General features: G+C 45.9%; 1 protein-coding gene across 1 annotated transcript in view; it reads right to left on the minus strand.

Moving 5' to 3' along the window:
• The window catches only part of LOC119444364 (carboxypeptidase Q-like), a 38,178-nt gene extending 34,645 nt beyond the window's left edge, over window positions 1-3,533 (minus strand). The window contains exons 1-2 of the mRNA XM_049663301.1: window positions 3,393-3,533; window positions 2,289-2,682 (exon numbers count right to left, since the gene is read on the minus strand). Coding sequence (XP_049519258.1) covers window positions 2,289-2,682; window positions 3,393-3,523 — 525 coding nt within the window. The 5' untranslated portion in view covers window positions 3,524-3,533. The remainder of the gene's footprint in view (window positions 1-2,288; window positions 2,683-3,392) is intronic.
• Between the last annotated feature and the right edge of the window lie 13,033 nt (window positions 3,534-16,566).

Consider the following 16,566-nt stretch of genomic DNA (forward strand, 5'->3'; position numbering starts at 1 on the left):
GTTACCGAGAAGGAATGTTTGGCAATTGTTAGGGCGTTACATAAATTTCACCCTTACTTGTACGGCCATTCCTTTGATGTCGTCACCGATCACCATCCGCTCTGTTGGCTGGCTTCATTGAAGGATCCGTCGGGTCGACTTGGACGCTGTACGCTACGTTTACAAGAATTTGATATTCGCGTCATTTACCGCTCACGATGCGAGCACACCGCCGCCGACGCACTTTCCCGCTCGCCCGTGCCCACTGACGTCGCGCCGGTTTCCCTTTCCGCAACTTCCTTCGCTAGCATCAATATCACTGAACATGCCTTCAGAACAGCGCAAGGATTCAAGGATAGCCTCGCTGCTCGACCTTCTCTCTATGCCTTCGGCGACACCAGCCCCACAGCTCTCTCGCGCCATTCAATGCCAAGTACCTCATATGCGCTCCGGGATGCCATGCTGTACCGCGGCAACTATGAGCCCGATGGTCGAAAATGGCTTCTTGTTATACCTCGCCATTTGCGCTCCACGCAAGCCCACAAAACACGCACGCTGACGTTTTGAAAACGTATGATAGACTTCGCCAGCGTTTCTACTGGCGTGGAATGTACACATACGTCCGCAAGTACATTTGTTCCTGCATTGTGTGTCGACGCCGCAAAACTAGTCACACGCCTGGCCCATTAAAACCTTTGCCGTGTCCGGCTCGCCTGTTTGATAGAATCGACATAGGCCTGTACGGGACCCTTCCTTCCATTCCTGCGGGCAATCGATGGATTATTGTGGCCGTCGACCATCTCAATCGATATGCCGAAACCGCCGCTCTTCCAACAGCTTCAGCTGGTGATGTTGCCTTGTTCATCTTGTGCAGCTTCTTCGCCACGGCGCGCCACGCGAACTGCTTAGCGACCGAGGGCGTGTGTTTCTTTCGCAAGTCGTACAAGAGCTTCTCAGTGAGTACAATACTATTCATCGCACCACTACAAGCTATCATCAGCAGACTAACGGATTAACAGAGCGCTTTAACCGAACACTCGGTGATAAGCGCTCCATGTACATAGCTTCCGACCATTCTAATTGAGACTTGGTGCTTTCTTTCGTGACATATGCATACAACACAGCCACCCAAGCCACCACTGGATTTTCCCCTTTCTTTCTACTATACGGACGTGAGCCATCTTCGATACTGCATGCTATACTTCCATACCGCCCGGATGCATCCGAATACCGCCCAGCCTCAGAACTCGCTGAATGTGCCGAATAGTGCCGCCAACTCGCAGGCTCATTTAAATCCGTGACTAATACATCCGTAAAATAAATAAACTTGCGGGTAGTAACTGAAACCTACGATGCAACTATCGAAAGAACAGCGTCGCTAAAAATTGGGCTATGATTATGCAATGTTGCACGAGTCTCTTGTATTTTTGTTAATATCATTGCGTCTGCTCTGCAAGCCTAGGAAACGCTGCCAAGCTGAGTTATGTACTGTATAATTTAGAGTATTCTGGGCTGCTCTGTAAGGGGTTAGTGCGACAATTCAAATTTCTATGTATATGTTGTAAGCATTGTGTACCTTTGCGATGTTAAAGGCCACGAGGAAAGCAATTCTTTCTACTAACACAATGGTTGGTTCCTTGCATATATACACAGTTCCAGATTTGGTTTGCCAGGATATTTCTATAAAACATATAAAAAATCCTAGCAGTGTATTATGCGGCATGTTCCATACCGCACTACTGTTCGTCAAGATTGAGTTGAAGACGACATTGCTAAATATTGCGCAGTCAGAAAGGACTGGTACATTGATGCAAGCAACCCAGAAATGTGAACGTTTTTGCTTCAATGTTGTCACGGCCGCGTTCAAAATGAAATATTTTTAAAGGCAAACTGTGATGTTTGTTTTACAGTTAACAAATTATGATTACCAAAAGTACACATCGTAATATTTGTTCAGTTAAAGTTGCTCATTCACGCGTTTACCTTTAGTAACGAGGTTGGCAGCCTTCGCGGTGAATACCTACAAAAACAGATCGTTCGATTTACCCACAGGTCCTGCGCGCTTCAATCATTTCCCGGCAATGCACGGTGCACTTGCGCTATGAAACTCAATAAAACTTTCTTCACTACACAACCGCCAGACCTAGCTTGGACTATTCCATGCAGTGCGAGCACAGAAACTGCCTCGCGGATGTGCACTACAGAGAAAGCGAGAGTGACCGCCTTTTTCCCTCGCCATACTTTTCAGAATTGCGTACGCATATTCCGAAAATGAAATTGGCTGGGTCGCCAGTTGAGGGAAAACGTACCTTTTGGCGATTTTTCCGTAGTTCTTCGAACGAGTCGACGACTAAGATTGGTGCAGTAATACCGCGACGAGGCGTGGCCGAGCTGTATCCGAGTCCTAAAATGGGCAGCTTCTTCAGTCGCGGTGTCATCATCCAAGCCTCTTCAGTTCCTCGAACCCAACGCGGCACTTTCACTGGCTCCGTGTGCACATTATCAAGGCGACGACGCTTCAGCAACTTCACCATGTAGTTTATGCTTCTCTCTAATGCACGTGTACCAGTGAATCTTGTACCAAAGGTGTCGACGAAGAACGCCAGCTCTTCGTAGGTCTTGTTCCGCTCAGAACCGTGAACAACCTCATTGATGATGGAATTAATGACCGGGGCATATCCTCGAACCTCATCCGCAATGTTCCTGCTCGGGAGGCGGCGGGAACAGTAATGAGAATTTAGGTATTATTGGACTGGTATGGACGCAACCGAAGCAACAATGGATATGAAGTTATTCTACGAATTTTATTAGGGTATTAAATTCGCTGAGCCTACATTGGTCACATGGTTATATTTGCCATTTATATTTAAACTATTTTGTACTTTGCACAATACCTGGTAAATCTGAAAGACAAGTAAAATCGAGGTTATCACTTACTGAATTGCGCAATAATGTCCACTCATGAAAGTCCAGAAGACGACGAATGCGTCCTAGCTTAGTGTATCTAGAACCGTAATGAATAACAAGTACTAATTCTAAGTAAACTTCCCTGCATTTATACAATTCCATCTAAGGAATGCACGGTGGACTTGCTTAAGGCCGCAGCATAGCCTGAGTCGCTTTTGCGCCGCTAAACCCCACTAACTAACTATTTAGGGCCGGGGCGCGAGCGCATCTATTATATCTGGGATCATTATCAATAAATTTTCAACATTCATTATTATTATTCAGTTCTGGTATTTTCAGGTTGACACGTTGATAGGAAGGCCATGTGCAAATATCTTCATCGGTTTACTGCTATAGCACGAGAAGTGAATGCCTGATATTTGACTATGCAGTCCCACACACTGCATTTGATCCCACTTAAACATTTTCATAAATTTATTCGTTCAGAGAGAGTCATTATGCATTACCTGGAAAGAACTTCTCGGTCGTGGCATGATTTCCTGATATCCTCTTTGGAAAACGCTCCATTGCAAATGCTTGAAACAGCCAGAAAAGCCACGAACCATGACGCTCCTGTAGAGATCCCGCTTCTCAGCATCTTAAATGCCTGCGGCCAATTTCGCAGAAGGTGCGAGTTGCGTAAGGTAGCCCAGCGGGGAATTTTTCTGCGAGACAATAGAGAGTTATAGCTCAGCGGGTTTCCGGGCCAGCGGGCCCAGCGGGCGAGCGGAGACGCCACTGCGCAGTGCGGTACGCAGGTGCGGCCAGCCTACTTACGGAGCGGGCCCTTCGTTACGGTGGTTTCCTCTCCCCAGCGGAGCGCGCGCAGCGGACCAGCGTTTTTGCGAAACATACATGGCGACCACCCGCAGCGAACAGCCCCATGTCGTCCGCGTTCTATTCAAACGCGGCGCTCGCTCGCGGGCAGGCGAAAAAGCCTCGGATGTGTTTCACCACTGAAGAGGACCTCCGTATACTGGCAGAGGTTTCAGCAACGACGCCATTTGGCGACGATTTGACGTGGATGAACGCGATCGGGAACCCGAAGCGAGCGCTTAGCCGCGAGCTGACACTAACTCCAACCTTGTTCGACAGGTGGCTCAGCAAAGCGCTCAGTTCTGACTTACTCAGTTCAACCCAGCGAGGGGTCGCTGAGCTAAAACTCTTCCTTTCGTGCGGCGCTTCGCTGCCCTCTCCGCTCGCCCGCTCGTTCCGTTGACCAGTAAACCCGCTGAGCTATAACTCCGAATATTAACGAGAAAGCTTTTACTGTGAAGAGTGCGGTAACATGCTCGGCGCGCATATGATAGCGCTTGGTTTCAACACAACGCGGCCACCTCCAGAATAATAGGAAACAATCCTCTAGTGATTAGTTTGTCTCTGTCAAGTTGTTATCACGAGCAACCACTTCGACGCTTTAGCTGGCAGTGTAGTCATGGGTTCCTGAGCCTGTGCCTAAAATATCAACTGAATTTTTCAAGCACCCAGATCCTAGGTGGCAAGGAAGCTCTTGGGAATGCGACGAAAGCTTCTTTAGAACACGTTAGCAAATACATCGCGAAACCGAAATGACTAATGCATAAGTACATTGATAATCATGTTGTTTCCGAACACGAGAATCTATAAATGTCCAAGCAGACACACGACACTAAATATACGTGACGCGAGAAGGCGGTTGCGTAGGTTGAAAAACATGGTCACCCGAGCAAAACCTTTATTATTCCTTGCATTCAGCCACCGTCCATTCGTGCAACGTTAGAACTTTCACCCTGCCTCCATGAAAGCATGAGCGACAAATAAAGCAAAACGAAAGAAAGAGTGTCACATAAATTAACAAATATAAAAGCGTTCCATTAGTTTGACGGCACAAGATATTCCCAAGGAAGCATGAGTAAATAAATATGGCTCTTCAAGCATGAGAGATTTTCAGTGTGGTAAACAATGATTAGTTTCATGGGCAAGTGGTTCAGTGGCCTCCCTGATAGCTCGCGTGGGCTCACAGCTTACGTGCGGATGATGCCTGCATTAGAGCACTGCACGGGCTCGGGCTTACCCGAAAGCCCGGGCCCGGCCGGGCCGGGTAGAGTTGCTTTTTCACGGGCTCGGGCACGGAGTGTGCTTTTTGACCCGGGCCCGGGCCGTGCTCGGGTTTTTTGACGCGGGCCCGGGCCGGGCTCGGGCTTTCTGCGAGTTATTCTCGGGCTTCTCAACTCTGAAAAACATGTTAGTTTTCGGTCTCGGGCCGGGTTCGGGCCGGTTTCGAGTCGGGCTCGGGCCGGGCTCGGGCTTAAGGTAAAGGGGTGGCGGGCCGGGCCGGGCGGGTAACGTAGATTATTTCCGGACCCGGGCCGGGCCCGGGTCTCGCCATAAACGTTTTGATCGGGTCGGGCGGGCCGCCCAATGTGAAAACGGGCCCGGGCCAGGCCCGGGCCGCGTGTGAACACTGCTGCGTGTGAACACTGCTGGTGGTACATGCTGAGCACTTGACGCAACAAAGCTTGCGCGTTTCGAAGTAGCAGGAGCTGTGGTGGTGGTTACTCGGAGGTAGTGCAGAGAGAAGGTTGCATGTTCCGAGTTGTCTAGCAGATTGCGTTCACGTGAGATACACCGTTCGCGTGGGAATCAGCTCCCTTCGAAAGCAAAGTGATTTCTTTACCAAGCACTTCCACATTGAAGCGACACAGGTTTATGCATTTGGTTTTAACCACAAGGTGCTTAGCCAGGTAAAGCAGTAAAATGGAAAAAAGAGCAGCTACTAAAACATGGTAGTCTACTCATCAATGCGGTTCAGCTGTCCGTACACCTTACTCTTACTTTCTCAGGACACAAAAAGATTTGCAGGCTACGGTGTTTTCACTAATGAAGGACATTCCATGCGACCATGAAATGGGTCCAGTGCTTTCCGCTTTACTGGAAAGCGGGCACAAATTATTGGAGACTGAGCCACCACAATCACTCGATCATGGTTCCTTACCGTCAGACCGGAATGTTGGGAAGGTGGTTCTGATGCAAAAATCTGGTAACTCGCACTGTCCTCTTAACTACCGCCCAATTTCATTAAGGCCTTGTAAAATTATGGAGCATATGCTGTACTCTAAAATCGTCAACTTCTTAGGCTCAAACAACTTGTTCACGGGTGCTCAACACGGTTTCCATCTATCCTACTTATGTAATACACTACTCCCTTTCACACATCACTTGCACGCCGTACTGGACAGAAGTTCGAAAGCTGACTGTATATATTTAGACTTCACCGAAGTATTTGACAAGGTATGGCACGCACTTCTTATGATCAAACTTTCAGCATTGAAGCTAGATAATAAACTACTGGCATGGCTAGAATATTTTCTTATCAATCGACTTCAGTATGTCTCGGTTAACCATCGCGATTTTTCACTAACATATTTTTCATCTGGCGTGCCACAGGGCTCACTTTTTGGCCGATTGGTTTGTTTAATCTACGTTAATGATCTACCAAGTTCTGTTTCTCATAATATTCATCTTTACGCCGATGACTGTGTTGTATATCGAGAAATTTGCAGTGAGCACGATGAACATATATTTGTACAATCATACTAGGATTATTTAATGGTTTGATGCGACAAGTGGCTTATGGAATTAAACTTTAATAAATGCAAATTAATGCGCGTTTCTCGCACAAACGAACACCGCCCAGTTGATAAAGTTAAAAATACTACGCTTGAACAAGTTTCGTGCTATCGATACCTCGGAATCAATGTAACGTCCGATCTAACAGAAAACTCACGTTAATTATTAACGCAAATCAAATTGTAGGATATTTACGTCGAAATTTCAGTAAATATCCAATAAAATTAAAATTGCTTCTTTAAAGAACCCTGGCGCGCTCCAAATTAGAATATATCGCGGCTGCTTGGGATCCTTACCGCGATAACCATAATAACGCCACTGAGCTGTTTCAGAGCAATGGCACTCTTTTGATACTAGCCAATTAGTTTCGTACGTCCAGCGCAACAGCACTGAAAGCCAGTTTATCATTGTCTCACTTATCACTATCCGGACAAGGTTTCTCGCTTATGTTTATTTCACAAAGTTTACCATCATCACCATCTACATGCTGAGTTCATCCCTGCACCTACGTAACTTTCATCGCGCGTTGATCACATTAGTAAAGTTGGGTGTATATCCTTTCGCACAAACACATTTCTACACTCTTTCATACCGAACACCTCACGTGACTGAAACTACCTTCCCGCTCATCTTGTTTCCATCACGGATCGTGATTTGTTCAGAAAATACTTATTCGCATTTTTAAAGCGAAGCTGTTATAGGCTAGGTTCCAAGACATCGCGTCCGGCCACTGAAGTGGATAGATAGACCGGAAGTAGATCAAAAGTTTTCGGCTCCATGTGCGCGGCGGTTTCCCGGCAGCTGTGCCTAAGCACAGGTGTCAAAACGGATGATGGATGACCCATTGTTATACCCCTCGCCACCACCCAGGCCTCTTTCAGAGGTGTCGCGGCACATGGCGGCGGCATGTTCCACCAATCGTTGTGCCCCTTTGTCTCGCGACGTAGAGATCGCGCTAGCGCTGTTATCAGCAGTTGCCCTTTGGACTCGCTATGGGACGGACGCTCGTTTAACGACAGCTTCCACGATCCTGACGTCTGGATCCTGACAATGCCGTGCAGTGTGCTACGGCTATCAAAACACTGTCGCTCATACGCTAGTCTGTGACGATGGGGCGGACTTGGCGCAGCAATCGCACTACTTGATTATCGCGGTGGGCAAAAACAAAACACCGATGTTCTTGGTCTTTGACGGACATGCCGAAGACGCTCAATATAGTCCATAATGATAATATAAAAACTTACTGTATATAGCAATATTCACTATAGCAGACCCACCATTGTCACAGCTTCGCTGACTTCCATCTTCACCGTAGTGGAAGAGCTCGGAAGTTTCTCATTGTAATTATGCCATATAGCGAGTTCTTTTGTTTGTATCCCGCGGTTTCTGTTTATCGTTATTTCGTGTTGTTATCTGCCTTATTGTTTCCTGCATTACCGCGTCTTCTGTATAACTTTTTTATGACTTACTGTTCCTTTGTTACCACCTCCCCTTTACAATGCATTTGAGCGTATTTAGAATAAATAAATAAACAGCAATGCTGAAGGACAAATTGTAGCAAAATATTGATCGAAGCCACAGCTATTAACTGGGCTCTTAGCTGACTTCCTCACTTAGGATGATGCGTCATGAAACAGTTAACTGAGCAAAATTTTAAATTATCGCCGTACACACAAGAAATGTCACTTGCAGCATTCAACATCCTATAAACCCATCTCGGTTGTTATTCTCCCGCCTAGGATTCCCTCCTTAGTAGCACGAGCAGTGATCGAGTGACACTCTTGTTTATTGCGCAGCAACTTCCGGTTAGGGACCGGCTTCCGGTTTGTCAGAGGTGGGATGAAATTAAAAGTAAATAAAAACTAAATACAAACAAGTATATATCGACGGTTATACTTATAGTTGATGATAGATATTACATGAGAGCACATTTCTAGTACAGTAACGAGCTAATTAAGTGTAAGGAATAATTAGAAACAATTAAAAAAATTCGATTGCTGTACGCCCGAAGCACACAATCGTACACTTTAGGTACCCACCGCATCAGTACAGGTTCCCGTGAAACAACAAGACCATAAGTGACGTCATCAGTGACGTCATACTCAACCAAGGGGTACCCGCTCATTACTAATTAAAATAAAAACAAGCTAATTAGAGCTACACACCCCCTCACAGAGTGAACACCTACCACAGCGGAGGGATGTCATCACTCCCTCCTCTCTCGCTTCTCTCCCGGAGCGCCCCTGCTCTGTCGCTCGCTCGCTCGCGCCAGCTGCGTGCCGGCGCTCATTACATGCTCTCACGCCATCGCCAGATGGGCGCGTAAGGTGCTCTTCGTGCGCCGTCCGCGAAGAGCACCTCTTTCGCTCGCTCGCCCGCTCCGCTGTGCGTGGCGGTTTCCCGACAGTTCCGTTGGCTTGCTCCACTGAGTTCGGTTTCCCGCCCTACAACAGGGTACACCAATGCCGGGGTGCGAGTGCCACTAGCAGACACCTAATTCAAGGATTAGGGTCCTTGCTCCTTTTATTAAGTGCCCAAATAACATCACGTCTTGCAAATGCACGATACTACTCAACGATTAAGATGTTGCTTTGTTAAATGCCCTTTCCGGAAGCACTAAGCTAAATGAGCAGCATTTGTCCTACACTGTAAACTGAAATAAGCCGAAAAGGGTACTCTAAGGGCTGCAACCTCCCTTGGGACTACGTGCCTGAAAACCGTGCTCCCTTACAGTGGTGTAGAAATGGTTAGCGTCCTCCATGTTGCTCCCTCGCAAAATGGGGAGGAAATAAGGAGGGAGAGCCTCAATTTTACATCGTTTTTAAAAGGGAGTTTCCAAGAGACAAACCTCCCTTTAGCATAAACGGAGTTCTATTTCTTATTCGCTGTATTATTTTATTTTATTTTACACATGCGTTGGAAGTAAACGAGCAATGAGAGATGCATTGTTCAAAATTTTCCCTTTTTACTGCGAAATTATACATTTCTAGAGTGCCAATTAAGTTCTTCAAAGTGATATAATAGTCGATTTGTTCGTCTCGCCGACTAAAATGCCCTGTCGCACTGCAAGATCGGCCCCGACATCTGAATTTGGAAGCAGACCATGCAGGACTTCGATGGCTTCGGCCCAGAGTGTCCTCGCGTCTGTTCGTATCAACTAAAAGTGAAACTGAAGCCAAAGTCCGCGAAGCGCCACCAGTTGGTTCTTTATTCTATGGCGCCACTGTCGTCGGCGTTGCTGATGACGCCCGTACATCTTGCTCTTCGTAGTTGCGCGTGCGTCGGTATGTGTGTTTACGAGTAGCATTTGGGCGGCCATCGGCCTTTATACCACACAAAAGAATTACGTGCACCGGTGCGCAGAACGGCGGTGATCGGCCGCCGCGAAGCCATCGCCTTTTCGTTATCTGTGGTTCTCCGCACGGACGCGTGCTCGGGGCCTTCCCCGCTGTGCCACGATATGCTAGCGGCTAGCTAGTGAATCCTCGCCCACAGTCGTGCCGAAGTCGCACTCGTACGGCGTCGACTGAACGGATTACCACTTGTCTTCTGTTTTACGCGGCTTTTTTAGCTGCGGTGGTGAGTGTTCGCGGACGGCGCGGAGCCAATGGGCGCTACGCGCGTAATGCTCAAGCTTTTCTTTTCTCAGGCAGATTCTAAGAAAAAGAACTAGCTGCCGCGCAGATGTAAGAAGTGCAGCTATTTGTGGTGTCAGCTAGCTTCTTAATAAGTGAGTGAATGAATGAGCGAGTGTGTGTGTGTGTGTGTGTGTGTGCGCGCGCGCATGTGTGTCAGGCTTCGAAGTATTTTAGTGACATGTTCATGTGAACATGTCTTGTGAATGCGTACTCGGACATCAGTTAGGTTTCACTGCATTAAAAGAAACCACCTAACTAATGTCAATTTGTTTATTGTTTCTAGTCCTTAGTGCTATCAGCCGGCAAGTTATGCCTGGAACTAGAAATGAACCACATGCCATTTGATTCACTCAGTTTCGATCCAAATAATACACACTGGTGGAAGGCATGCATGATTAGTGCATATATTCAACATTGTGTTGCATGCAGAGGGACATGTGAATGTACATTAATACACTATGCAGTAACTTGTTCTGAATTGCACTTTTAAAAATAAATAGAAATTTCAATGAACGACCACATGTGTTCTTGTTTCTTTTTTTCTTTTTAACTCAATGAGCTGTGCCCTACCTTAGGAGATTTTTTGCTTCCACATGGTCGAGAGGGTGTGGCTTTCATTGTATTACTTTGAAGCTTCTACATTCGGTGTGCTTGTGATACTTGGGACAATTTCTAAAAACGAGTATGTGTCAGATAAACGCGAATTCTTGCAAAATGTGGCACACATATTGCTGTATTTGTCTTTGAAAAGTTATTCAAAAAAGCAGCTTTTATAGCTTCAGTAACTCATTGGTTGTGGCCGCTTCAGCTGACCCTTTCTGAGCTTGACCATCAATTTCATAGTAGCAGCTTTCAAAAGCTCTGGTATTGAGTGCTTATACTGCTTATATTCAGATATGTTCATGCCATACAAGTCTATATTACTCAAAGTAAAACAGCCAGAGGCCGCATTGTTAAGACAGGGACCTGAGCATCAAGAAAAAATGCGATAAGAAAGGCAGCAAGAACAAGTACTCACAAGCAAATGTTTGTTGTCAAGGGGGATGCAACAATAATACAGCCCATTCAGGGGATGCACGGAAACCAGATAATAGCCACAGAAACAAAGCATACTCATATGCATGTCCCAGGCATCTTAATCACAAATGACATTTAAGTCCAGTGTATGCATAATGAAGCCTTGCCAATTGTGCCGTTTTACTTGTGCTACTGCCCACTACTGCTGTGTGCCTGAATGGTGGTTCACATTTGCAGGCGGCAATAGGTGTAGCGACATCCATCATTCGTGCATCACTCATTCTGTACAATACACACCTGGAGCCACAATATAGCTTTCTAACAATTCTAGGCAATTAACTTGAGAGAGGCATTTCCAACCGTACCAGACTAGACCAGCATTGCCTTGCAGCATGCTTGTCAGTAGCATAGCCAGGGGGGGCACACTGGGAACGTAACCCCTAGCCTCCGAACTCGAAATTTCTGTGTGTGTAGCATAGAACGACGTGCAGACATGCTCGCTGGCCCCCGTCACACCCTTGCACAAGGTCAAATACATGACCCTCCCCCAAACACTCACGCGTGCGCACACACACACCACCAAAAAGTTCCTGGCTACTGCACTGATGTTTGTTACATAAGGGAGAATTGCAGATCCTTTGTCTCAATATTCAGCAGCTCAGAACAGGATCAAATAACTAGGCAAAATAAAGAAGAGACCAATGTCAACCCTCCACCTGATAAGAAGGATTGCTCCTAAATGTGGAGGAGCATGTACTGAGCATGCTTTTAATTTAATCATGATTAGTCTTGCTAACAAATTAGAAGTGGAAAACATCACTCGTACAATCTATGCAGACGACATCACGATCTGGTCCGTTTGTGGCAATGACGGACAGATCGAGACAGCGCTGCAGGAAGCTATCAACACAGTGGAGGAACATCTGGCTGACACCAGGCTCAGATGCTCACCAAAGTTATTACTATATCGACCCACGCTCAAGGGGAGACCACTGAAGGGCTGCGCCAGAGAGAGGGAGTATGATCAAATCAAGCTCGGCACGAATAACGGAGGCACTATCCCTATTGTCGATCACATTAGAGTCCTCGGCATGCTGATAAAAAACATGGGGTTAACGGACAGACCGTTAAAAAACATGCATAAGACTACAAACGCAGTCAGACTGCTTAAACGAGTCACTCACAAGAGGAGTGGCATGAGGGAAGACAGCCTCATCAGGTTGATCCACTACTTCGTCATGTGCCACATTGTATATGTAGCAGCTATGCACAACTGGTACAGGTGCGAGAGGAATAAGATGAATATAATCATCCGTAGGTTATACAAGATTGCACACGGACTGCCCGAATCCACCAGCACCGAGAAACTAGTACAGCTTGGGTTACACAATACCCTAAATGAGGTGGCAGAAGCACAGAGGATCTCGACCTCGAAAGGCTCACCACCACTAGCACAGGAAGACACATTTTGCAAACGCTAAACAATGCGTACCACCGTCAACACGGCGACAAAGTCAATATGCCAAGAGAGATACGAGACAAGATCCAAGTAGCCCCGATACCAAGGAGCATGCATACGTCTTACAACCAGGGATGCAGAAAGGCAAGAGCCATAACACTGCTATGGAAATATCACAACAACAAAGAAGCAAGATTCACAGACGCAGCTGGCTACCTGGATGGCCGACGATTCGCAGCGGCAGTCAACACCGACGGTAAAGCTACACACACAGCCACTATCAACACGAAACAACCCGAAATGGCCGAGGAAGTGGCTATTGCACTTGCCATGTCTGACATAGAAACCCAAGTTATCCTGAGCGACTCGCGCACAGCTGTCCAAAATTACGCCAAGGGAAGAATTTCGCCGGAAGCTTTCCGGATTCTCCAAAGCAGAACTCAAGCTCGGAAGACCCCTATCACTGTGATCTGGTTCCCCGGCCACATGGGCGCAGTCTGTCCTAAACTTGCCAACCTTAACGAGACAGCAAACTCCGCTGCACGCGACATAATTGACCGTTACAGAACAGCTCTCGTGCTTGACGCAGACAAGGACAGGCTAACGAGCTACAATGAAATAACTAAGGCCTTCTATCTGGCACGACAAAGTTTCACTCCGCCTAACAACAAGTTATGCAGAGCCCAAGCTACCACCTGGCAGCAGCTACAGACTGATATTTATCCAAACCCGCTAGCGTGTCATAGATTCTACCCTGAGATCTATCCCGACAGCACCTGCAAGGTCTGCGGCATAGAACCTGCTACATTAAAACAGATGCTCTGGGAATGTGAGGCAAAGACTAAAGGCATTAATCCCAATATCCTCTCGGCGAGATGGGCTGATGCCCTGCACAGCTCTGAGCTCGCTGACCAAATCTAGGCCATGCCTGCCCGCGAAGCGGTGACTAGGCAAAGCCTGGACGTCCTGACAGAGACCTGAGCCCGGGCCATCAATCTGCAGGACACTTAATAAAAGTTTTTACCAACCAACTAATGTACTGAGGTAGCCGGTAACATTGTTTGGTCTGTACTCCAGCCAGGCATTATTTATCAGGCTCAGTTTTACTGGCTCTCACTGAAGCAGCGGGACCGGATAGAGATCATTATTCAGAATGTGATAAGGGCAATAGCTGCTCTCCATCACATTACCCTGCTGTTCACTAAAGAACATGCCCAGCTGAACACCATAGCAGCATCAGCAATTGAATGTGAATGAGTATGTGAATTAAAGAGGCCGCATGTTGCAGTTGCTTTTGAACTCTTTGACTATTTCCCCAACACATCACTATTGCTGTGCCTCAAGTAGAATAACTGCCCTCTGCAAATGCACTTGCATGACAGATATCAAACTGCTTGGCTACAAGAAGAGACCAAAGGCCATGGTACTGCTGTACACAGATGTTCCTCTGGACAATATATCTTGTACAGACATTGCTATTACAGGAAACAGAAGCATGATATTGGTCAGCCTTATGCATTTCCCTCTTTATGAAATAAGGAATGTGCGATGGCTGTCAGCAACTCTACTTGAGCTCCATATCATACATGACAAGAGTGTGTTGAACAAGGCTGGTGCATGGTACAGCCATACATGACGCCAATGAGGCAGCCTCATTTTTATCAAACATCGCCCACATACAGACATACACCATTTCCACTAAACAGCTGAAGCAAGTCAGTAAAGCCACATTACTTTGTCAGAAGATAAGCAAGCTTCACGGTAACTCACTTTCTAATGTTTGCCTACACTAGGTACAAGGACACAGTCCTGGCCCTGTCAATGCCATGTCAGATAAAAAAGCGCACAACAACATGAATACGTATCCGCCCACACCTCTTGTGCCACACTCAGTTACTATCTTCCTACCCCCCAAAAATTTGCTCTGGCGAGACACACTTGCGTGTACGCTCAAATTTGGCAGCCCTAGCTGCATCAGTTTTGCCAGCATTGTCAGGGACACAGTATCTTTAACTGCAATTCACCATCAGTAAATATGTAACTTTAACAATGTGAGCACAGGCATTTTGACGCACTGACAATGAATGTACAGAAATGTAATTGCTGCTTGAACGAAGCTAAAGAGCAGTTGTCTGCAGTTGTAGTGAGTCAGTGTAGTTTCATGTAATACTGTTTCACAGCAAGTCTGTGCAAAGCATCATTATGGGCAGGAAATTATAGACATAATTGTGCTATTCACTTGCTCTGAACGTGACATTCAATAAAGCATTGTGTGTAAAAAAAGCAAATGTTCTTTCAAATGAAGCATCTTTCAGTGAGTAGCATTTTGCTTTTTGAGATTTTTTAGCGTCCATGGTGGAGAGAATAAATTGCCAATGTATCTGTACAAGGCATGCTTCTGAAGGTGCACATGGTTACGAAGCTAGATATTTTGAAACCAAGTACAGTGTTACTCCACTGTTGGAAAGGTGATTCAAAAGAGCTCGCTAACTCCATTGACTAATTTATCAAAGATGATTGCAATGGTTGATTCCCCAGTGACTAGATTAAGTAAATCTGGTATTGTTAGTCGACTGCTTACTGTCGGTGATATACACAGCATATACCAGTCTTGGAGCTCAACTTTCAAGAACCAAGAGACATGTCATGGGTCACTTAATCATGGAATTTCTCAAACACATGGTTTTGTCACATTAACAGTGTAACAACAACCATGTCACCATCAGTACGGCTCTGAAAAAGTGGTAGTGTCATGTCATGTCCTCCAAAATGCCTGGCCTGTGGCATTCTTTGTTCAGCCGACCATTCAGGCCTCCCCACCAGCTAAATCGTCGATCCCACAGGTAGTATTACCTCCATGCTAGGCTACCAGCTTATTAGCTTTTTTCAAACAACTATTAATTTGTTTTCTTTTTGTTTGTTGCTGTTATTTTGACCACCTGTCCAAATTTTCTTAAAGGCCATATTGTTTTGATGAATATGGCCTCCAATGTTTAACATGACTTGTAATATTCTGTGTAATCCAGCATGACTACCTGTAAAAGAGAAAGAAATATAGAACAAGCACTGGATTTGGGCAAATGCATATGCAATGGCTGTATGTGCAACATTCACCTACGAAGGTTTAAAATTGGGTTGCTCAATTTGAATATTCTCAGTTGGAAAGCAGCACTGAGTGTGTTTGTATGCCTCTCACTCATCCCGTATATGTAAATGTATGTTGCCTAACTAACTTGCTTTCAGACTTTAGTGCAATATTAATAGTCGTCTCATGCTGTTTCAGTTAAGACAATGAATAAAACCATTATTAAAATGAGCAAATAAATTAGAGAGAACTAATGCAGTGTTTAATTTGTGGTAAGTGTGGCATGATCTTACAAAAGAACAAACTTCATACTCGTTTCAATGTTCTGCTCTATGCCTTTCATTTACCTCTCTCTCGGAAAATAATTAGCGGGGCATGACATGAGGCATTGCTCGTTTATAGTGGAGACATCAATAGGTTTCAGGCAGAGCCAACTCCTGTCCCTTAGGCACATGTTTTGATATTGTGAAAACTGTTCCTGTCATACCAAAGCCAAGGCACATTGGGCCCTCATGGTATTGAAGCTTACTCAACAATTAGAATAGATGATACATTTTCTGGATTTTGTCACGTGCCATCTGCCTTCTCTCAATCATGGTATGAAAGGTAGGTCCTGCTGGTGCGATGCAGCTATCTTATTAAAAAATCTTATAATTTGCATGTTTCTTCTCTTGGCCACTGAAGTGAATCACCCAATCAGAACACAAACAGTTTCCTTCTTAGGTGCACTCTTGAAAACAAAGGATTGGAGACACATGCATGCAACATGGTAGTGATTCTCATACACACTTGTGCTCGACACTTCATCCAGTTAGGGTTGCCATATATATCGT

This window comes from Dermacentor silvarum, chromosome 3, assembly GCF_013339745.2.
Source record: "Dermacentor silvarum isolate Dsil-2018 chromosome 3, BIME_Dsil_1.4, whole genome shotgun sequence".
Taxonomy (NCBI): domain Eukaryota; kingdom Metazoa; phylum Arthropoda; class Arachnida; order Ixodida; family Ixodidae; genus Dermacentor; species Dermacentor silvarum.